The 22,234-nt window shown below is 45.1% G+C and overlaps 1 protein-coding gene and 4 non-coding genes across 5 annotated transcripts; 3 read left to right on the top strand and 2 right to left on the bottom strand.

Moving 5' to 3' along the window:
* The first annotated feature begins 1,797 nt into the window (after positions 1-1,797).
* Positions 1,798-1,879, top strand: TRNAS-CGA (transfer RNA serine (anticodon CGA)). The gene has a single exon. It is a non-coding gene; the product is annotated as a tRNA-Ser (tRNA).
* A 1,452-nt stretch (positions 1,880-3,331) lies between these two features.
* Positions 3,332-3,404, top strand: TRNAR-ACG (transfer RNA arginine (anticodon ACG)). The gene has a single exon. It is a non-coding gene; the product is annotated as a tRNA-Arg (tRNA).
* Positions 3,405-8,651: 5,247 nt separating this feature from the next.
* On the bottom strand, positions 8,652-8,734 carry TRNAL-UAA (transfer RNA leucine (anticodon UAA)). Its single transcript has one exon. It is a non-coding gene; the product is annotated as a tRNA-Leu (tRNA).
* A 2,950-nt stretch (positions 8,735-11,684) lies between these two features.
* TRNAI-AAU (transfer RNA isoleucine (anticodon AAU)) lies at positions 11,685-11,758 on the bottom strand. The gene has a single exon. It is a non-coding gene; the product is annotated as a tRNA-Ile (tRNA).
* Positions 11,759-13,357: 1,599 nt separating this feature from the next.
* PRSS16 (serine protease 16) lies at positions 13,358-20,149 on the top strand. The gene is made up of 12 exons (XM_065885126.1): positions 13,358-13,491; positions 13,567-13,727; positions 14,565-14,664; positions 14,807-14,936; positions 15,711-15,834; positions 16,103-16,180; positions 16,267-16,314; positions 16,770-17,060; positions 17,811-17,952; positions 19,350-19,529; positions 19,609-19,754; positions 19,870-20,149. Exons 1-12 carry the CDS (start codon positions 13,422-13,424, stop codon positions 19,936-19,938), a joined length of 1,539 nt encoding a protein of 512 aa, XP_065741198.1. The 5' UTR covers positions 13,358-13,421; the 3' UTR covers positions 19,939-20,149.
* The last annotated feature ends 2,085 nt before the right edge of the window (positions 20,150-22,234 follow it).

The raw sequence follows: 22,234 nt of genomic DNA, 5'->3' as shown, positions 1-22,234 counted from the left end.
CCCACCTCCACTTGGGGGTGAATTCCTTAGTAGTGTAGAAGTACTAGGAAGAAAATCAAGATCTAGCTGAGAAAAAAACACAAACACTTCAAAAGAGCTTTTTCATTTGTAAGTGGATTTCACAGTCTTCACCCCAAGATTATTTAATTCTCCAAAGTGTTCTGTTGGAAGAGCTATAAAACCTCCAGAACTGTGCACTGGTTACATGACAAAACTGGGGACAGGAAACTGGAGATTTATACAGAGTCACTTCACTCACTTATGAAGTGAGTGAAGGATTTCCCGTGAAAACAACTCCTGGGCACTGTCCGCTGTAAAGAGAACTACACTCTGGCCAAGACAGAAAATGAAAAGAGAGCTATGCTCTTTTCTCTGCAAAAACAAATCAACAAAACAAGACACACACAAAAACAACTTTTAAAGTTGTATTTCTAGACCCAAAGGAGGAAGTTTAAGCTATTTAAATTCTGCTAATTCTTCCACTTCCTTCAGAACATCCTAGAGCAAATCAAGGGCTTTGAAGTCAGGGTGTGAAGATGGTGGGTCTGACCTACTGAGCTGGTCCTGGTTGCTCACAAATGGAAGATCCAATTCAGTGTCTGAAGAACATTCCAGAATCGTTTGATCTTGGATCAGGTGATTCTCCTAGAGACTCCCAGGTCTCCCATGCCCTGTGTGTCCAGGGCTAGGCTTGGACAGCATTCCAGAACCTTCTTGCCTTTTTGCCTCAGGCATCCTGAGTGCCTTCAAATCTTATTTGTGTGATTAGCTCCTTCTGAGGCTCGAAGTGAGGCCTCCTTCAGAGTGCTGGCTATCGCTGAGTTCCAGAAAGGAAGGGCTGGTCACCATTCCAGAGGAGAACTCTGGTAAGAAAACTTTTCTCCTCCACTTCCTCATTTATACTGTTTTCTTGAGCCTTTATTTGATTTTTTAAATAGGTAACATCTAAAGTCTAATGTGACATGCAGTAAATTTCTTCCTCCTTCTTCCAAAGAATTCCACCTCCTTAGTCTCCAGCCCCTCAACTGGTAGCTTTGTTTTGTTTTTGTAAAATGCATATACAATCTAACACAAATATATCTCCAATAGTATCATTCTATAGAGATTGCTCTGAACCTTGCTTCTACTTTATAGCATATGTATGTACATAGTGAACTTTATCGTTTTGTTTTAAATATGCATAGCATTTCACTGTGTAGTTATGCCATAATTTATCTAATTAATAGTTCTGACTAGGCTTTTCTCAATCTTACTATTACAGTTAATGCTGCAGAGAGTAAGTTAGAACACAATATAATTTCTCATGTGTTCAAGTCTATGTTTTACATTTGTGGAAATGCTGTATCAAAGAGTATATGCATTTGAAATATTGGTAGATCCTGCCACATTGTCCTCCTAGCAGTAAGGCATGGTGTATTTGTGGAGAACACAAATGAGCAGAATCGTAGACACACTTAATACAACTCTTACTTCATTCAATGCCAAGTATGAAGCTAAACCAGGCAATCCATGAAGACTGTAGAAAATTTTAGAAAATCAAGGATTCTTGTGATGCTGGAATATTGCCTTCTCTCAAGGAGGTGAGACTTTGCAGCCTGGAGCCTGGCAGGATGGGGACAAGTTGGATGAGGCTGAGCGGAGAGATCTGATGAGGGGACTTGAGGAGTGATCTCCTTTTACGTACTGCTTAAAGTAAACACGCCAGATAAGCAAGGATGGCCAGAATTGGTAAGCAGGATTATAAATCAGGGACCTATATGGTCTTTTTAGATCACTAAATAGAAACTGGGGATTCGAGCTGTGATGGCCGAGTGGTTAAGGCGTTGGACTCGAAATCCAATGGGGTTTCCCCGCGCAGGTTCAAATCCTGCTCACAGCGTTTCTGAGTGCTTTTCCACTCAAATTACGAAATGACTTTCTCAGTGTGGTTCTCAATCTTCGTCTTATTACATAAACAAACTGCGGAGTAAGAAGGCGGCCTTCCGTTCCGTCCCGTCCCAAGTACACTCTCAGTATTTTGGCTCTTCCATCCTCCTCCAAACTGGGCGGGCACCTGTGAATCCTTTGAGCGCGGGGGCGGGGCTTCCTTCAGCCCAACTACCTGCAGCTACCCCTCAGTACCCGGGAAGCCTGAGACTTAGTGAACGCTCAAAACAGCTGCTTGTTTTGTATCCATTCTGTTAAATCTAAAAGTAGCAGCAGGTCCCAAAGGCAAAGAGAAACAAGAAATTCTGTTTTAAAAAATCTGTAATAAAATTCCCCGCTCTGTTAATGGCGATGCAGGTAGCTTCCTTAAAGAGTTCTCTGGTATTTAAACAAAACAAAACAAAACAAAACAGTCTAGTGAGAACCATGAAGGTCTAGGATCATAAATATCTGTGTGTGTGTGTGTGTGTGTGTGTGCGCTCTTTAAAACATTGTACTATAGAAATGAGGAAACCGAGGCAAAAAGAAGATACACAACTTGCGCCAACGCAATAAATCTAACGAGGGAAGAGTACGGATAAAGGCTGTGGGCACCGTGACTGCACTCGGACCCAAATTATTGTACTTCTCGCTCAAAGAACTGCCCTCACTTATAAACACTTTTGTATCTCCACATACCTATTTCGCCTACATTGAGCCCTTAAATATAGCTAGCCAATTTATGTAATGATACTGGTATTCTCTAATTTTATAATTATATTAACTCTGAACTTCTAAGTTCCTATATGAATTTGGTTCTTAAAGTGTTTACCTTTATTAAATTAGTACCCCCATTTCGCCTAATTTGGGAGGGTGGGTGTTTCGGAATTTTTTTTCCTGCTGCTTAGAGTCTGAAATTATTTCCTGTGTAAAGAGTTTCAGCTCTTTGGAGAGTGAGATTGAAAAATATGATTAATACCTCAAGAATGTGTTTTATTCCAATTTCTCTTTCACTATATCAAAATTGAAAATTAAATGGATCACTAATTTTTGACCCATACTCAACATCAGTAAGTGCCAAAGGAAAATGAAATGACTTGATGAATGGACAGATGAACCGACTGCAGAAGTTACAGAAACGTTCATAAGTAGAAACAATACAGACAACCACGCACATAAATGGGGGGAAAATGCTAACCACAGTCGTTCTATCACATACATGATGCTCCAAGGCAGAAAATTCTTTCATAATTATAAATATTTTAAGTGAATGTAACTTATACAAATTGACCCCGAAGATAACCAATCAGTTTTAGTAGAATCCATAGGTCTTTCTTGTACAACTAACTTCCATCTGTATCATGAATCAACTGTTTTCTCAATGATTCTAGTGAATAATGAGTAATAGAGAGCCTTGTAACTAGGGGGGCCAGTGGCGCAATGGATAACGCGTCTGACTACGGATCAGAAGATTCTAGGTTCGACTCCTGGCTGGCTCGACTTCTCTTTGCCTTTTAGGAAAAAATATGTCTCTGTGTACATTTTTCAAATTGATAACAAATTCTTAACGTCCTTCGATCTGGTTCTTCGCCTTGCATGGTGCCCACCACACAGTGCAATTTTGGCTGTCCGTTAAGTCTGAATGGATGCATAAGTTGTCTCTCTTCTGAAATGTCCTTTTAATCTCGTTTCTTTTAATGATACTGAGAAGGGGAGTTGACAGAAAGGTCTTTAGAAAGACAACTTTAAAAAATTAAATACGGAATATTATTTGACCATAAAAAGGAATGAATTTCTGATACATGCTACAACATGAGTGAAACTTGAAGACTTCATGTTAAATGAAAGAAGCCAGACACAAAAAGCCTTATGTTGTATGATTCCATTTATATGAAATGTCCGGAATAGGCAAATCCATAGCGGCAGTAGTAGTTGCCAAGAGCTGGGGAAAAGGTACAGAGTTGGTTTGAGGGTGATGGAAATGTTTTGAAACTCGATAATGGCGATGGTTGCACAACTCTGGGAATATACTCAAAAACACTGAATTGTACACTTTTATGTGAATATTATAGAATGTGAAGTATATCTTAGTTTTTAAAGATCAAAGAAGTGTCAAAGAAAAGAAACAAAGTCTGACCAGTATTTTCTTCATTAATTTTTCCCCCGTTGGGCAGGGCTCTCACTCTTCAGGCTCTTCCCCTGCACACTTTCTGTCTCTGAGCATCGGTCCTAGAGGAAAAAGAAGGGACATCAACTGGAGAAACTGAAGCAGGAAAGCCGCTTCTGTGGACAAACGAAATCATAGCGTCCCCCTTAGGCCCTCAATTCAGCGATCTTGGCAAAGATCTGCCCTGACACCCGAGAAAGCTATTCAGACTCTTATCTCCCCGCCCAGCTCCGGATCTCAACTAGAAGAGCGCGGCAGCCTCACTGCCGAAGACTGAGACTAAGAAAGTGTTCCGAGTTGTAAGCGATCCTAGACAAAAGTTAAACAGACAAGAAGAGGGCGACGGTGTCAAAGGAGAAGAGGAAAGTGGCAATTTGGGGGTGGTGTCTCTTTCAACAGCTGGATCTCCTTTCTAGGTGTTCCTGGGGCGTGACTTCAGACGCTTGGGGCCGAGCGGAGGAGCCTGGGAAGGAAATCAAGGTGAAGCTGGGAAAGGAACAAAAACATGCAAAGGAGACTTTCATTTGTTGGTATTCATGTATTTACCTTACAAAAGTTGATTGACTCTGGACAATGTGCGTTGTGAGGGGTGCCGGCAACCGAAAGAATGAACCTGCCACGCGTCTAGACCTCGTTTGATACCTCATCTGTTGGGCTGTTACCGAATTAAAAGGGGAGCGGGGTGGGGAGAGAAGAAAGGTCCAAAGGATTTGGAACTTCCTGATGTAAATACTTCTCAAATCTTAGCGCGGAGAAGAATCGCTAAGAAAAAGTATTAAGCCCAGTTTTCTAGGCTTCACCTCCCTCCCTCCCAGAGATTCTATATTGGTACTAAGATGCAGCCCATGAATTTTTAGCAAGGTGATGCTTCTGCTGCTATTCCGCCGACCATACTTTAAGCAGTACTGGACTAGTGCGTTGTATTTTATTACCCACTTTTTCCAGCTAACATCAACAGGGAACTTCCACGGTAGAAGAAAAAAAAATAGAACATCTATATGGAGACGCTCACAACTTTAGTATTATTCCACTAGGCTTTAACCAATAAAGGTAACCGACTTTTCTACTCTCAAGATTTTTGGTTTGTTTTTCTCTTTTATAAACGTGTTTCATTGAATACTTTTTTTTTTTGGTGGTGGTGGTGGAAGCTTGCTTTAGAAAGAAGTCCGTTTCAACCTCCCCCTCAAATAAACAAAAAGACCTTTCTTTGATATAATAATCAAATCACTCTTGGACTTAAAGGAGATAAGCTAGGTTTTTTCAAAACTCTGCATATTGGGAACGTTCCTGCCCCCACTCCAAAAAAAATCTACAGAGATTATACTGTGAAGTAAGTATTTTTTCCTTTCCCCCAGAATGTTGTAGAAGTGCCCTGTCCAAAACAATAGCCATTAACACGTTTCTAAAATTTAGTTTTTTTAAAAAAGAATGTACAATATCTCATCCATTTTTTATTGATTGCATGTTAAAATGATAATATTAGGAGTTAAAACATTAAAATTAATTCCACTTGTGTATTTCTACTTCTTAAAATATGACTACTAGAAAAATTAAACTTACTTATTATGTGATATTATTTGTTAACTCTCACATCTTCTTGCGGTTATTGATGTAGCAACATCAGTAAAGTGTGATCAGTTTGCCAAGGATGTGGTTCTTTGAAGCAGACGCCATGGCAATGTCATATTCCAAAGAATTTGTTTGTTCTTTACGTCAAAAAATATCTGTATTCTTCTCCAAATGCAATTCTTAGTATGTGAAAATGAAAACTTTCTCACACTATATTTCTTTACTGTTTTTCTTTTTCTGTTCAAGAGGGCTCTGTGGGTTGGCTGGTTGAAGAGCGTGCTTAGTAAACAAAAGATCCTGGATTGCAATTTGGTGGAGCTGTCTCCATAGGTTTTATAATTTTGAAAAGTGTTAGCCCTCATTTTGTTGAACACAGTTTGGGGAATTGATCCTTGATCAAACCCGAGTTGTTCAATTGCTGTATGATGTGGAGAACTAAGAGCCTGATGTTTACTTTATAGATGTGGCTTCTGAAGGTGGCAGGCACTGGAAGTTTTCAAAGAAAAGAGGGAAAGACTGGATGGAGTATGTAAAAAGTTGCATGAAAAATCATTCCACACATGGCATGAATGAAGCACTGTAAATTATTATTTGGACACCAAACAGTTCAGAATTCTCATCAGATGACAATGCCCCTCTCATATGCAATGAGATTATCAGTGATTTGCTTTGCACATCATTGAATATTTTGTCTTTAATCAATGACTTTACCATCTGAGAGTTTGCAATGAGAGCTACAGCAGTTACTGGAAACCACTGTTTTTTATTTTGTATGATCCCCACAAACAGTGTTAATTCTTTTTTGCATCCTGGAATATTTACCACACATGATGTGGTCAATAAATATTTGTGAATGGATTTGTGAATATCCAGTTTCTTTTCTCTACTATTTTGGAAGTCAGTAGAATGGAGCTGGATGCTGGAGATGCTGACAGCTGCAGGAGCTCCTGGAACCAGAAAGCAAAACTCTTTCCTCCTACTGTGTCTCTCCTGCACCCCCTGCTGACAAAATTTCGGTGCCACCTAGCACAAGAAAATAAATGTTTAAAAGGCCCAGAACCCTTTTCAAACAGTAGTCTAAATGGGTGAATGTGTGGCTGAGAAGTGCATTCGAAAAAAAACCTGTTTTTCCTGCTGTGTGTCTCCTTCACTACTCACACAAGAACACTTTGCTTCTGACACTTCTGGCCACCAACTACATGGGAGTTTTCCCCCCACCAAGCAATTCTACAGCACTAGCTGAGTGCCCTACAGTTTAACTCAATTCTGACACTATTTATCTGGAGATAGCATCAGATCCCACAGGTTACGGGCTTAGTCCCTCGAGACCACACCCATTTCAGATGCCAATGGAAAGTAGTAGGTCCCCATGTTACCCCAACACATAAACAGATGACACATTTCAGTAGATTGTTGCAAACTAAAAGTCCAATAAATATGTTAAATTTAAACACGCACACACAGTAAGACTAACTAGTCTAGTAGTTAGTCTATCAAATACCTTTGATAGACTAACTAGTAGACTCTATAGAGCTGAGAAAAGAAGTGATAAACTTGATGGTAGGCTTAAAAACTACCCAAGCTGAAACACCAAGAAAAAAAGAGCACTGAAGAATTATTGATTAATATATTCGTAATCAGAATCCAGAAGGTGAAGAGAGAGAGAAAAGAACAGAAAAAATATTTGAAGAGTTAATGGCCGAGTATTTTCCCAAGATAATGAAATACAGATATCCCTCACTTTTCAAAAGTTCACTTTGCTGCCACTTCATTTTTAGGAAAGACCTACGTTTGTACCTGTTTTGTAGAAAGCCATTATAGAGGCAGTGTGCATCAGGAGCAGCAAGGGTGGGACCACCAAGCTCCTCCCCCAGGAACTACAGTCAGCATCTCAGCATCAAGCCGCTATAGCTTTGAACTGTGTCTGTGAGCATCTGTGCTTTACCTACATTTATTTTGTGCATCCATGTGCAAGAAGTGTCCTAAGGTAACTGCTTCTTCGCTTCACACCAATTCAGCTTGTAAAAGGTTTTATAGGAATGCTCTACTTTCCGATAGCAGAGCAAACCTGTACCTCAAACCTCAGCTCCAAGGTCAGAGAATTCCAATCTATCTATCTATCTATCTATCACCTATCTATCTATCAATCAATCAATCTATCTATCTAAAACAGCAGGCTTATCAGAAATTAGGTATACCAGAAGATAACGGAATGACATTTTAAAGTGATGAGAGGCTAAAAAAAAAGAAATTAAAAAAAATCTGTTAACCCAAGCAAAAAATATTTTCCAAAAGTGAAGAAATAAAGGTCTTTCCAGACAAACAAAAACTGAAGAGTGCATTACTATCAGACCTGAAAAATAGGAAATGTTATAAGATGGACTTCAGGAAAAAGGAATACAAAAGAATGAATATCCATTTCTGTACGTATAATGGAGGTACATATAAGGAATACTTTTTCCCAATTTTCACTCTAAAAATGATAGACTGTATTAAGCAAAAGTAGTAGTGACGTATTGTACAGTTACAGCATATATGAAAGCAAAATCTATGACAATAACACACACTATAGGAGGGAGTATATTATTACAAGCTTCTTACACTGCACTGGAAGCAGCATAATGTTACTTGAAGGTGGACTTTGATTAATTGTAGCTGTATATAGAAAACCCTAGGGAAACAACTAATGATTTTTTAAGACATACAAATGATAAGGCAATGCTGGAGATATCATCAAATCATGTAAAATACTCATATATTTCAAAGACAGGAAGAAGATAAAAGAAAGGAACAAAGGACAAAAGGAACACATAGAAAACAACTAAGTTAGCAGATTTTGATACAAATATGTCAATATTTATGTTATATCTAAACTATCTAAATCACCCAATTATAGATAGATCCTGTCAGATTGGATAAAAGAAGTTCAGCGACATCTGCATGCTGGACTATTTTCCAACTTTGTACAAGGAATTTTCATTTTCAGGTAAGACATCTGCTAAAAAGGAGTTACCGGGAGTGGGGTTCGAACCCACGCGGACACACATCCATTGGATCTTAAGTCCAACGCCTTAACCACTCGGCCATCCCGGTGCCACGAGCCAGGGCTAACATGTCAAGTATTACTGGGTTAAAATTAATTAGACTTCCTAGTCCCTGGAAGACTATGAATAATTTTACACACGTGAAATCTGGGACCAAGCTTTAAAGAGAGGAAACAAATCCTTGTAATGTTTCTTGGAAAAAACTAATGAAAACGTTTATTTTCACTAGTTTATTAGTTTATCTAATCACAAGTTTGTGCCACGCTTTGACCAGGGTTAGGGAAACACTGAACCACTGCTGATCTTATGGACTTACATTAAGATGAGGAATATTATGACAAAAAAAAAAAAAGCACATGATGCTGCAGGAATACATACTTTTCCAGACCCAACTCACTATGCTCAAGAGAAGACACTTCTTTTAGTGGATCTGGAAAGAAAAACCAAAGAGGAAAGGAAGTGGTATAACAGAGGTGGTGAGAATGCAGCCTCATGAACCATGTCTCAAGACTCTACAAAGGTGGAACGTACATGTTTTATTACTCACTACAGAACACTGTTTTGCCCCACTCCAAACCCACTGAATCTAATTGTCCAGGTAAGGGCTTCAGGTTTGGAATCAGAGGACAGTTAATATCGAAACAAGTTCCTCTTGGAGTACATTTGGAAAACCCTAGTGCAAGCATATGGAATTTGGAATTTGAATACAGGACATTGGTTTTAATAAGGAAGTATTTTAAACAGAAGTTCTAACTCTCCACTAATGAAATTTCTTTCCTGAGTACTTACTATGTGCTAAGTGCTGAGCCAGGTGTACATAATCCACCAAGTCAATAAGACGCTGCCAGACACTTCGGGGTTGGGGTACTGAGTTGTTTAAGAACTCATTAAAACAGGTTTCAGATGGGTATTTGGGGAGTTGTGTTGAAAGTCTGTGAAGGATTCTGGAATCAGAGATGAAATTAAATCCTGAAGTAGGGTTTGGAATAGAAGTAATTTATAAACATCATAAAACATCTATTGCAAGCCACAAAAATAAATAAATACAGTCACCACTTGGTATCTGCATCTGAAGGGATTGGTTCCTGAAACCCCCTCAGATACCAAAATTTGTGGCTGATTAAGTTCCTTACAGTCGGCCCTCCCTATCTGTGGGTTCTGTATCCCATACAATAATATGAGATAATATGAGAGGATTGTGTCAGCTGTAACATACAAACACAAAAGGTCCAAGGGCAACTCTCCTCAAGCTTAAAATCATTGATGCAGAAGGAGTCCATCCCTTGTTGGCAATGCACAATGTTTACTGAGTTCAAAAACCTATGTCCTCCATTGCCTTATAAAACCAGGAGAAAGGAATATGTCACTCATTTCATTGGTCCATCCAGTGCCAGGTTCTGTCTCTGGCCTTTTAGATACTATGTGCTAACGAGCAAAGACATGGCCTGAGAGATTCTTGCCTTTGCATATTGAGAGAAATCCAGGCCTGTCAATGTCTGGGTCAGAGCTGAATTGGGAGGGGTGAGTAGTGGGTGCAAGAAAGGGCATATCAGAGAAAGGAGTCCCCATACATTGACATACACAAGAGTTTTTCTATTGTTCTGTTATTGTAATTCTTTCTTGGTCAGTATTTTTATTGAGGTATAATTGACATAAACCTTATATTAATCTCAGGTATAAAATGTAATGATTTGATATTTGTATATACATTTGTATATACAAAATGATCACCACAATAAGTCTAGTTAACATCCATCACTCTACATTGTTACATATTTCTTTGTGTGATGAAAACTTTTAGGATTTATTCTCTTAGCAACTTTCAAATATTCAACACAGTGCTATTAACTATTTTACCATGGTGTACCTTACATCCCCATAACTTATTTTATAACTGGAAATTTGTACCTTTTGACCCCTTTCATTCATTTAGCCCATCCCCCAGCCCCTGCCTCTCGCAACCGCCAGACTCTTCTCTGTGTCTGTGAACTCGATTTTGATTTTGATTTTTAGATTCCACATGTAAGTGAGATCACGCAGAATTTGTCTGTTTCTGTCTCACTTATTTTCTCTTAGCATAATGCCCTCAAGGTCATTAAAAATTAATGAAAAGTCATTAATAATAAAAATCAGTGTTTTTATTATACATTACTTGGATATTTAAACAACTAATTTTGCTTTATGCCAAAGTAAAATATTGAGAACACATACTAATCACAAACTTAGGAAAAGACTGATTGTCCTGTAGCAGTGGTGACAAGTAGCCACCAGACCTGAATTTAAACCAATTCAATCTATCCATGACAATTGTTTTGTGAACATGTTTGCATGACAACCAATCACTGTCAACCCCTGCTTTCTGAAAGTGAGCCAGCCAGGGAGGCACTCACTCCAATAAACATACCTTTGAGTGCCAACCAAACAACAGCAGTTCCTCCCAATAACCATGCTTCCATAGAATATGTCAACCCACTTAGCCTCCGAAAGCCTATCTTAAGCCCCCTCCCAGAAAACATCAGTCATAAGCTCTTTCAAAGGGACTGTGCCTTACCAACATTGCTCCCTCCTTAAATGAACTTTGGTTTTGTATTTCAAGGATTGAGTGATGAAAATGCACCTTTGTCAAACCTGAAACATCTAAATTTCACTTCTTGCTGAGACTATGTTTGCTGGGGGGGGAGAGGCGGGGGCGGGGAAAGCAGGTGGGGTGACAAGGAAGGTAGGTGCCATTGCTGAAGAACAAATTAAGTCAACATTTAATCCCAATTTTATTGCTGAGACTATGTTTGCTGGGGGGGGAGGGGCGGGGGCGGGGAAAGCAGGTGGGGTGACAAGGAAGGTAGGTGACATTGCTGAAGAACAAATTAAGTCAACATTTAATCCCAATTTTATGTCTGCGAGGTTATTTCCAATTTGATAGGTGCCTTTAGGAAGATTATTTAATTTGATAAGTGCCTGCAGGAAGATTATTTAGTAACTGAAGAGCCAAAAACACGTACTGGCCAGTACGGGGATCGAACCCGCGACCTTGGCGTTATTAGCACCACGCTCTAACCGACTGAGCTAACCGGCCACTAGTCGTGTTGCTTTTCACATAAAATAACAGGTTTCACATTCTTGTGTCCACGTAGAACTAAATGATACGTCCACAAATTGGACAACCTAGAAGAAATAGATTCTTAGAAATATACAACCTACCGACACTGAATCGTGATGAAACAGAAAATCTGAACAGTCCTATTACTAACAAGGAGATTGAATCAGTAACCAAAAACCTCCCAACAAACAAATGTCTAGGCTTCACTGGTAAATTCTACCAAACATTCAAAGAAGAATTAAGACCAGTCCTTCTCAAACTCATCCAAAAAGTAGAAGAGGGGGAGGCTCTTCCAAACACATTTTACCAGGCAAGCATTACCCTGAAACCAAACCCAGACAAGGTTGCCACCTCACATATTGCAATATGGGGAAGTCATTGTGACTTATACATGATTTGGTGTGAACTTTATGCTGACTAGAACAGCCTGTCTTGTGACCCATCAAACATACCTTGTACATCTGCTTTAACCATTGAAAAAGGTGCATTGTCCAGAAGTAAAATATGTCCGTTTTGAAGATAGAGATAAAGCTAAGAGGCTTGTTGATAGTCCAAGTCAGAGATGATGGTGGCTAGAAGAAAGTGAGAGAGCTGGAGGTGGGGAGAAGTTGTTGGATTCTGGATAAATTTTTAGAGTAGAACCAGCAACATTAGTTGATGGATTAGTCATTCACTCAACAAACATTTATTGATTGCCCACTATGTACACCGTAGTAAGGACCCAATATTTAGCAATGGACAAAAGAGATGAAAATCCATAGCCCCATGGAGCTTACTTTCTAGTCTGGGAGACAGATGATGAACCACATAAATAAATAAAATATGTATACTTCTGATAGTGATGTTGCTATGTTGCTATGAAGACGAGTAAAGAATAAAGGAGACCTACAGGTTTGACAATTTGTCTGACCATGGAAGACCTATCTGACCTTTGAATAGAGATCTGGCTGAGGTGAGGGAGCACGACATGAGGGTTTACGGAGAAAGAGGAATCCACAGTGAGAACAGCAGGAGTAAGTCTGAGATACTCAAAGTGTTCTAAGGACTCTAAGGAACGTGGTGAGATTGTGGGTCAGATGGTTGGTGGGGGGGTTGATGAGGGGCAGAAAAAGGGGGACACGGGAAAATAGACATGGCGAGGCTAAACGAGAGAGAGACTGAAATAGAGAGAAGACTGAAAGAGAAGCGAGAAACAAAGAGAGGGACAGACTGAGTGTTGGGGCAACTGAGGGGGACTGAAAGTGTGCTGAGGGCAGAGAGAGGAAGAGGGGGTCCTGAGGTAGAAAGAGGTGGTGACTGAAGGAAAGAAGAGACTGAGGCACAGGCAGGGAGACTGAGGGCCAGAGGGGAGGGAGATCAGGGGGCAAGAGAGGAGAAAATCGGGAGCAGAGAGAGAAGTAATTGGATATCCAGGGGGGGCCACACCAGCAGGTCTCTATATACAGACTCTGGCGTCCCTGCCTCGCTTTAGTGGTTCCAACAGAAGCTTGACCAGTCCCAGGACAGGAGTCTGGAAAGAAACCTGAGCTCCTGATCAAAGACTATAAATTTAAAGGCCAGCCCTGGGAACGTTAGATGAAGTCTTGAGTGAGCGGGGAGAACACAGCACCTAGAGCCCTTGCACAGAGGACTGGACACCATGGCCATTGGGCCTGTCCCGTGGCTGGGCCCTCTGCTCCTGGTTTCCCTCTTGGGGTCCTCAGCTCCAGGTAGGAGGATCCTGAGTGTCAGGCAGGGGGTCCTAAGGGGGCCTGGCCTGACTCTTTCCCCTCCACGTCCCACAGCTTCCCTCCTTAGGCGCCTGGGTGAGCACATTCAGCGGTTTCAGGAGAGCTCTGGCCTGGGCCTGAGCCTGGACCCAGGAAGTGTGGCCCTCCCAAAACAGGGGTGGCTGGAACAACCACTGGACCCCTTCAATGCCTCCGACAGACGATCCTTCCTGCAGGTGAGGCCCGGAGAGGGGGAGACCACTGTGTCCCCTGCCCCCCTCCTTAGTCTCCCTACCCTGCCCCTTGTTCTCTGCTTTCCGTTCCTATCTCTACACCTCTGTCTCCCCATCCCTCTCCCCCTCAGTCTTATCCGATTCCTGCTGTCAGAATCCCTTATGGCCCTTTAGTCTAGCCCCTCTGTTTTTTGGATTTGCCCTCTACCCCCTAATCTCCCCTTCTTTTCTTCAGCCTCCCACTTGTTTTTGTCCCTCAGGTCCTGTCCTTCAGTCTTTCCTTTTCCCTGTCATTCACTCTCACTCCCTCACTGCCCCTCAACACCGCCCCCGCATCCTTCAGATTACACACTAAACCCACCACCAAGTCTCAGTATGGAGCAAAAATCTGGACCATCTTTGGAACCAGACCTGGCTAACAATAGGCACTTGAAGGTATCTACTGAATGAATGAACAGATTTACCATTTTTCACACCTACTCTATCCACAGTCTCCAGAGGTCATCTCACGTAGGCCCTATTCCTAAATCCATCTGCATTCATTACTTATTCTACAATTATTATTTCAATATATTGCAAGTGCCTACCAAGTGCTAGCCACTATTCTTGACCCTGGGGATATAAGAGTGAAAAAGCTGACAAAAATATCCGCTCTTGTAGATCTTACATTCTAGATGAGGAGACAAAGAGGAGAGAAATGAACACGTAAATAAACAAGCCTATTTCAGATACTATAGGTATACAGAGATCCATTAGGGAGAGAGACTGGAGCGAACAGGGAATAAAGAACAGGTCAGAACTCTCACAATCCCATTTCTTCTTCCCCATCCTACCTCTTAGCGGTATTGGGTAAATGACCAACATTGGACCAGCCAGGATGGGCCTGTATTCCTGCATCTGGGGGGCGAAGGCAGCCTTGGGCCTGGTTCAGTGATGAGAGGTAAGATGCAAGGGTGAGGAAAGACATAGATGAGTAGCTGGTGGAGGCCAGGAAGGGGAGTTGCATATTGCAGTGCTATGAGGTCTGAGAGTTGCAGGAGTTAACACCCACTTCACACACACACCCTCTGGACTCTTCACAGGGCACCCTGCAACCCTGGCCCCAGTCTGGGGGGCCCTGGTGATAGGTCTGGAACATAGATTTTATGGCCTGAGTATACCCGCTGAGGGGCTCGATGTGGCCCAGCTCCGCTTCTTGTCCAGCCGCCATGCGTGAGTAGGGGTAGGGAAAGTGTTTGGGGTCATGGGACTGAAGATGTCTGTGTTTTGGCATCTCTGCATCTGTGTCTCTCTCCTCCACTGCCTGAAGTTGACCTCTGAGTCTCTGGTCCCATGTTTTTATCTCTGTCTTTCAGTGTCCTGTTCTTTCTTTCCCCATCTCTGGGTCTCTCTCCTTCCCTTTCCCCCAACCCCCCCTTCCACTGTATTCTTACGTTTTGCGGTCTCACTATGGCCTGTTGGTCCAGACCACCAGCATCTCTTACCTGGATGACAGAGCCTCCTCACTGGTCTCCTTGTTTCTGCCCTTGATCCCTCCAGTCTACTCTCCAGATGAAGCAGAGTGCTCATTATAGCATAAACCAGATCACCTCTCTCCCGGCTCAAATCCTTCACATATCTCTCATCACACTCAGAGTAAAGACAAAAGCTTTGCAATGGCCACAAGGTCTGATTGGCTCTGGCTCCCCAGTTAACTCTCTGATCTCTCCTACAGGCTAGATTTTCACCCAAACTGCCTTGGAGGTTTTCCCTCTCCCACCTAGTCTGGAAGAGAATGGTGGAGGCTTTCCAGATGGGTCTCCCCTGACCTAGGCACTCATGAAGAAATGAGTTTGTGGGCATGCGGAGTCCTCAGAAATACCTCATGAGAAAAGAGCCCTAGCTTCTGGCCAGATTCCCTCCATTCTCCATTCCCGCCTATACAATGGGGGAATCTTCAGGAATTCCCGGTGTTGGAGACTGACCCAGCCTCCCCTCTGACCCTAGGCTGGCCGATGTGGTCTCTGCCCGCCTCGCACTCTCCCGCCTCTTCAACGTCTCCTTCTCCAGCCCCTGGCTCTGCTTCGGAGGCTCCTATGCCGGCTCCCTGGCTGCCTGGGCCAGGCTGAAGGTCCCGGGACTCCTCTGGGAGGACTGGGGGGAGGGAACTTGGACTCCGGGGTCCCCAACTCAGATAACAGAATACTGCCCACCACATTCCCTCCTCCCACACTCTCCTTTCCGCCCAGAAGAGCTTCCTACAATCTGCCTTCAGGGGAGTCCCGTGTATAGAAGGTAGGGACTTGCCTAAGATCACACAGCAAGTGAGTGACACAGGGGCGGGAAGATATGGGATCCCAGTCCCTAAGCCCCCAGGCTGACAACTTCTCCTCCCTCAGTTTCCCCATCTCATTTTCGCCTCCGTCGCCTCTTCCGCTCCGGTGCGGGCCATACTGGATTTCTCCGAGTATAATGACGTAAGGATGGCGGGCGGTGGGTCCGGGTGGGGAGGAGGGCCTCAGCGGTCCGAGTCACCTGATACTCTCCCGCGGTCGGACTTTAGGTGGTGTCTAGAAGCCTAATGAACACTGCGATTGGCGGATCCCTGGAGGTAGGATGTGGGGCCCAGGCCAAGGGGGATAGGGAGAGAGAAGAGGCCTTGAGGATGGGGGCCAAAAGAAAAGGTTGAAGCTTGCAAGGTGTCGGGGTCTGAGGGACTTGGGAGCCCCGAGAGGTGGGTGGATTTGGGAAGAAGGTGGGAGCTGAAGATAGGTCCGGGTACCAAGAAGGGAGGAGACCCAACAGGGGCGGGGCTGATACGGAGGCGGGGCCTGGGGACAGAAGACCCTATCAGGAGGCTGTTCCACTGTGGGGCGGGGCCTGGGGGACGACCCGGAGGGGGAGCCGGAAGAGGGCGGGGCTTCGGGTCTGAGTGGCGTTCAACAGCCCCCGGGATGAATCTGGCGCCGGGAAAGTGGGGAGCCCAGGGAGGATGCAGGTCGTGGAAAGGGAAAGGCCGGGGCCCGGGTCCCAGTCTTCGCCAACGCTGCCTCTCGTTCCCAACAGTGCCGGGCTGCTGCGTCCGCAGCCTTTGCGGAGGTGGAGCGACGGCTGCGCGCGGGCCGCTCGGCTCAGGCAGCGCTGCGAGAGGAGCTGGGCGCATGTGGGTCCCTGGGGCGCGCTGCGGACCAGGCAGAGCTGCTGGGGGCGCTGCAGGCACTCGTGGGAGGGGCAGTGCAGTACGACGGGCAAGCGGGAGCGCCGCTAAGTGTGCGACAGCTCTGCGGGCTCCTCCTCGGGGACCGGGACCACTGCAGCAGCCCTGCGCCCTACTGCGGGCTTCGTCGGGCAGTGCAGGTGAGCACCCTTGAGCACCGCCAGGCGTCGGCAGACAAGGGTTCCTGCTCCACCTCCGCTGTGTGATCTTCGTCAAGCGTAAAACCTTCTGCACCTTAGTTTCCTCATCTGTAAAATGGGTATGACATCTCATAGGGACCTCGGAGGTGAAATGAAGTAGGGGCATGGAAAACACTCAACAGGGAGCCTGGCACACCGTATGCAAATGTTAACGACTATGCTTACTATCTAACTTGCCCACCTTGTTCTGGCCTCTTCCTGGAGGCTGCAACAGCGTCTAGCACACAGCAAGCTCTCAATTAGTATTTATAGAATGAAAAACGGTAGCCCTGGGGACACAGTTCTAGAGACCGGGCTCCCAGCCTCGGAATCCACAGCTACAATCCAGCTGTCACTTTTCCAGCGTTTTCTGCACCAAGTACTGTGCAGTATGCTTCACATTTATTATTTCATTGAATTCTCACAATAGTTCGAGGTAGGCACAGCTGAGGAAACCGAGATCTAAGATATTCTCACATGCCCAAGATCTCACAGGTAAGATGTTCTTGGTCATCTAGTACCTTAATCTCTAACCTACAGGGACCGAGGTCCCCACCACCTCTGACGACTGAATCCCAGGAGAACTCAAGGACTCACTCTTCTGACTTCTGACTTTTGACTTGTAGGGATCTATGGCTCCAGCCCTGGCTTGATGGGGGGAAGGGAGGAATGTATGTATGTATGTATGTGTATATGTATATTGTCCCCTAGGTTGTCACACACAGCCTGGGTCAGAAGTGTTTAAGCTTTTCTCGAGCAGAGACAGTGGCACAGCTGAAGGTCACAGAAACCCAAGTGGCCGGCGTTGGCGACCGGCAGTGGTTGTACCAGACCTGTACCGAGTTTGGCTACTGTGAGTGACTGGCCTAACCCTCACCCCCAAAACATACATTCTGTGCTATGCCCAGACAAGCCATCTAACAGGTAGTCTGGATTCGTTTTCATTTCCATAGGACAACTAGCCGGACTGCTGGGCCTCGTTTAACCTGCAGGTGTGGGCTGTGGGGTGAACAGCCGTACTAGAGTGTGCGTGTGTGCTTGGCCCTCACGTACCTTCTCACTCACACACTTAGCCCTCAACATGAGTGATCGTCCCTTCAATCTGCTCTTTATCTGTGTGCCTGTCCCAGGAATGGTCCTACCCTCTCCAGTTACCAGGCTAGAAACCCTAACAGTGATTTGCGTGCCTCCTTCCCATCATCCCCATAGCTTGTCAATCACTGAGTCTTGCCCACTCTTTATCCTGGACAACTCTGCAGTTCACCCAACCCCTTTCTCTTCCCACCTCTGCTGTCCTGGTAGGGACCCCCATGCTCTCCTGCCTGGATCCCTGACCCAGCCTCTTCTCTGGTCTCTAGGACTTCCTTTCACCCATACAATGCAACTTCCTCACAGGGCTTTGCATATTTTGACACCCACACCCCCACACCCCCACACCCCCACCCGGCAGATACACCAATCTTCCTAATCCTCAGGCATTTTCTTGGATTACTTATCTTCCCCTCTTCACACAGTTTACTCGTTTTCAAGTCTCAACACAAGATGTCCCCTCCTCAGGAAGGGAGGCAGATCTCTCAAGATAAGTCTGCCTCCCTGCGCCCCACCCCATTAGCTCCTTGTTCTTCTCCTTAGCACTTTCCACAGTCTTACCATACATTCTTTATTGCCTATCTCCCCTCTGGACTGTGAGTTCTGTGACAGCAAGGCCTGGGGCTGTTTTGTTGTCACTATGTTCCCAATATATTGTTCAACATATATCTGACTACATGGTAGGTGCTCAAATAAATTGTGAAGGAAGGAATGAATTAATGTGAGGCTGAGAAGTTAGATTTACCCTGAAAGCACAGAGGAGCTATGGATATTAAGCAGGGGTCCAATTTGTGCTTTCAGCACTGCAGTCTCTTTCTCACCTCTAGACCTTCGCACATGCGGTTTCCTCTTTTCTTTCTTTGTTTGCCTCACTCCGGCTAATTCCTTAAGGTCTTATCCCTTGCAGGATGCCGTCCCTGAGCCCACTGTGCTCCCTCTGAGACGGCCCCACCCCTACCCCAAGCCTTTGTCCATAACAGCCCTGATCATTCTGGGCCATCACTGTCTGGGGCTGAGTATGTCTCTGACAGGAACCATGAACTTATTGAAAGGAGGCTCTGGAGCTGTCTTGATCATCAGTAGGGAGAGCTCTGTAAACGATTATTAAAGAGGTAGGGGGCTGGCTATGTACTCCACACTTATGGATACCTCTCTCCACAGATGTCACCTGTGAGGTCCCTGGATGCCCTTTCTCCCAGCTCCCAGCTCTGCCCTCCCAACTAGAGCTATGTGAGCAGGTGTTCGGGTTTTCAGCCTCATCCATAGCCCAGGCTGTGTCCCAGACAAACTCCTACTATGGTGGCCAGACCCCAGGGGCCACCCAAGTGCTGTTTGTTAATGGTGAGCATGCTATCAGAACCTGACTCCTTAGTGTCTACCTGGCCCCAGCTCAACACACCATTCTCTCCTTTCTTTCCAGGGGATATAGACCCCTGGCATGTGCTAAGTATAACACAGCCTTTGGGACCCTCAGAATCAGCCCTTCTCATCCCTAATGCTTCTCATTGCTTGGACATGGCACCTGAGAGACCCTCAGACTCCCCCAGCCTCCGCCTAGCACGCCAGGTAATCGAGAAAAAGCTCTGGGTGATTTGCACTGTCATTGCATACTAATTTGCATGTTCCTGCTCTCTACTAGTGCTGCAGTCTGACTGTCCAAATTCTCTCCACCTCGCCACAGAACATCTTCCAGCAGCTGCAGACCTGGCTTGATCCGGCAAAGAAGAGCCAGGTTAGGGGTGGGGTCTGAGCCCCACATCCTCACCATTCCCCATGTGGCCACCTCAGTCCTGGATGTATACACTTATTGGACAAGAGAAAGCTTGTTTTGAAAGAGGAAATTCCCAGGAATTCGGATTTAGCACCTGTTCTGCATAAAACTGACTTGTGTCTGCAAATGTCCTCACTCCCAACTAAAAGTGCTTTGTTACAAAGAGTTATGTGAATATAAGTGATTCTTCTCATCGTGAATGTTGTTATTTTTTTTTTTTTTTTTTTTTTTTGCGGTATACGGGCCTCTCGCTGTTGTGGCCTCTCCCGTTGCGGAGCACAGGCTCCAGACGCGCAGGCTCAGCGGCCATGGCTCACGGGCCCAGCCGCTCGGCGGCATGTGGGATCCTCCCGGACCGGGATACAAACCCGTGTCCCCCGCATCGGCAGGCGGACTCCCAACCACTGAGCCACCAGGGAAGCCCGAATGTTGTTATTTTAAATGTCAAAGAAATATGGCTCTTTATGCTCATCTCCTCCCCCTGCAAATCAGCTTCTGTCTCAAATTCTGCTCAGCTCCTGGACTGGGCACCTTGCTTCATGTCTCTCTCTGGACCTCAGACCCTGACCTGTCTCTGCTTCTCACTGTTTGTCTCACTGTGCCCTCCTCCCTCAGTCTCTTCCTGTCTAACTTGTCTCTGTCTCTAATTGTCTCTCAACCTCCTCCTGTTTCTCTGGATATCTTTCTTTCTGTCTCTCTCTGTGTCTTAGTCTGTTTCTGTTTATTTCTCTGTGTCTGTGTCTCTGTCCCTGTCTCCCAGTCAGCATCTCCTCTACTCTCCTCTCTTGCTTGCTCGGTCCTTAGTTATCTCCACCACTCTACTCCTGTCTCTCATTCTGGTCCCTGTGTCCCTTTAGTCACTTTCTCTCTCACTCTCTCTCTGCCTCTATTTCCCTCTCTTCAGACTTTCCATCTCTCCTTCGTTATCTTCTCAATATCTCTCTCCCTCAGGCTCTGTTTCTGTCCCTTGTGCTCTTCCCCACTGTCTCTATTTCTCTTCCTGTCACTTAATCTTTGTCTGTCTGTCTTTCAGTTTTCCATCTTTTTCACTCACCATCTTTTTCCATAATTAAATGTCACTCTCGGGCATTTCCAGCTTCCAGCCCTAGGGATTTAGGGTTCTGGTCAAACCTTCTTGATGGGGACACCCCCAAGTTCTAAGAGGTTGGGCCCAGTACCAAGGGGTCCGACCCCAGTACTAAGGGTCCCGCTTAGCCTGCTTTAGCACTGCCAACAGTGCCCTGTTCAGCACTCAGAGCCACAGACACCAGGAGCAGGAATTAGCAAGTCAGGGCTACTGAGTGCCTCTGCGAAGCTGGGAAGTGGAGAAGTAGTAAAGACAAGTCAGGACAAGGGTTTGGGGGCTGGGATGGTAACAGAAGCCATAAAGCCCATTCTGTGAGGAAGTCACTCCCTGCCTTTCTTGACTCCAAACCCTGAGGAGTAACTTTTTTTTTTTCTTCTTCTGAGGATTAATCCCAGCTCACCGGGTGCTACCCTGTACCATTTACTGCTCTTTAACCACAGGCCCTCATGCTGAGGTCTAGCTTCAGTGTCTCCCTTTATATATTTAGCATGTGCACCATGGTCTGACACATTGTGGGTACTCAGTACCTATTGAGAAATGAAAGAATGAGGTCAACCCTCAACTCTTCACATAATTTTGTTTTTCCTCCTACTTTGCTGGATGCAACTTCTTTCATTCTCCTTTGCAAACTTCTTCTCCATGTATTATTCGAATGGGTTTGGGTTTGGTGCTGGGCTACCTTCCCTTAAGTATTCTCAGAGCTTCCCTACCAATGTGTCTGTGGTGCCAGGGCTAGCTCTCAGGTATTCCAGAATATTGATTACCTCAGCCTTTGAGGGTTTTCTCTGGAGGCCCATCGGCCAGTGAAAAAAGCTGGGGCTGCTCCGCACCTGACAGGTGCAGGTGTTTCTGCCTCTTTCCTCTGAAGTTGCTCAATTTGAGTCTCGACGCTGCCACCCTTCTCAGATCTAGATGTTTCTCTTCCGGTCCAGATAAAGGCCCCTGATTCTGGGGGCGTAGTTCTGCTCCGGGTCAGGGCCAACCACACAGTGCGCGGGGCGGAAGGCATTTCAGGATCACTCCGAGGCCGAGGCCGGCGGCAAGAGAGTGCAAGTTCGCAGGTCTTATGTCCTGGGATCTGTCCGAAAGGGTCTCCAGGAGCGCAGTATATCCGCAAGAGGCGCGCGCAGGGGCCGAGTCGTCGGAGCCCTGCTCCGTGGCCGCTCCGTGGTCAGTTTCGTGATCTGC

The sequence above is a fragment of the Phocoena phocoena genome, chromosome 10, assembly GCF_963924675.1.
Source record: "Phocoena phocoena chromosome 10, mPhoPho1.1, whole genome shotgun sequence".
In the NCBI taxonomy this organism is placed as follows: Eukaryota; Metazoa; Chordata; class Mammalia; order Artiodactyla; family Phocoenidae; genus Phocoena; species Phocoena phocoena.
Note: the sequence above shows the minus strand (reverse complement) of the source record. Positions and strands in the feature narration are given on the sequence as shown.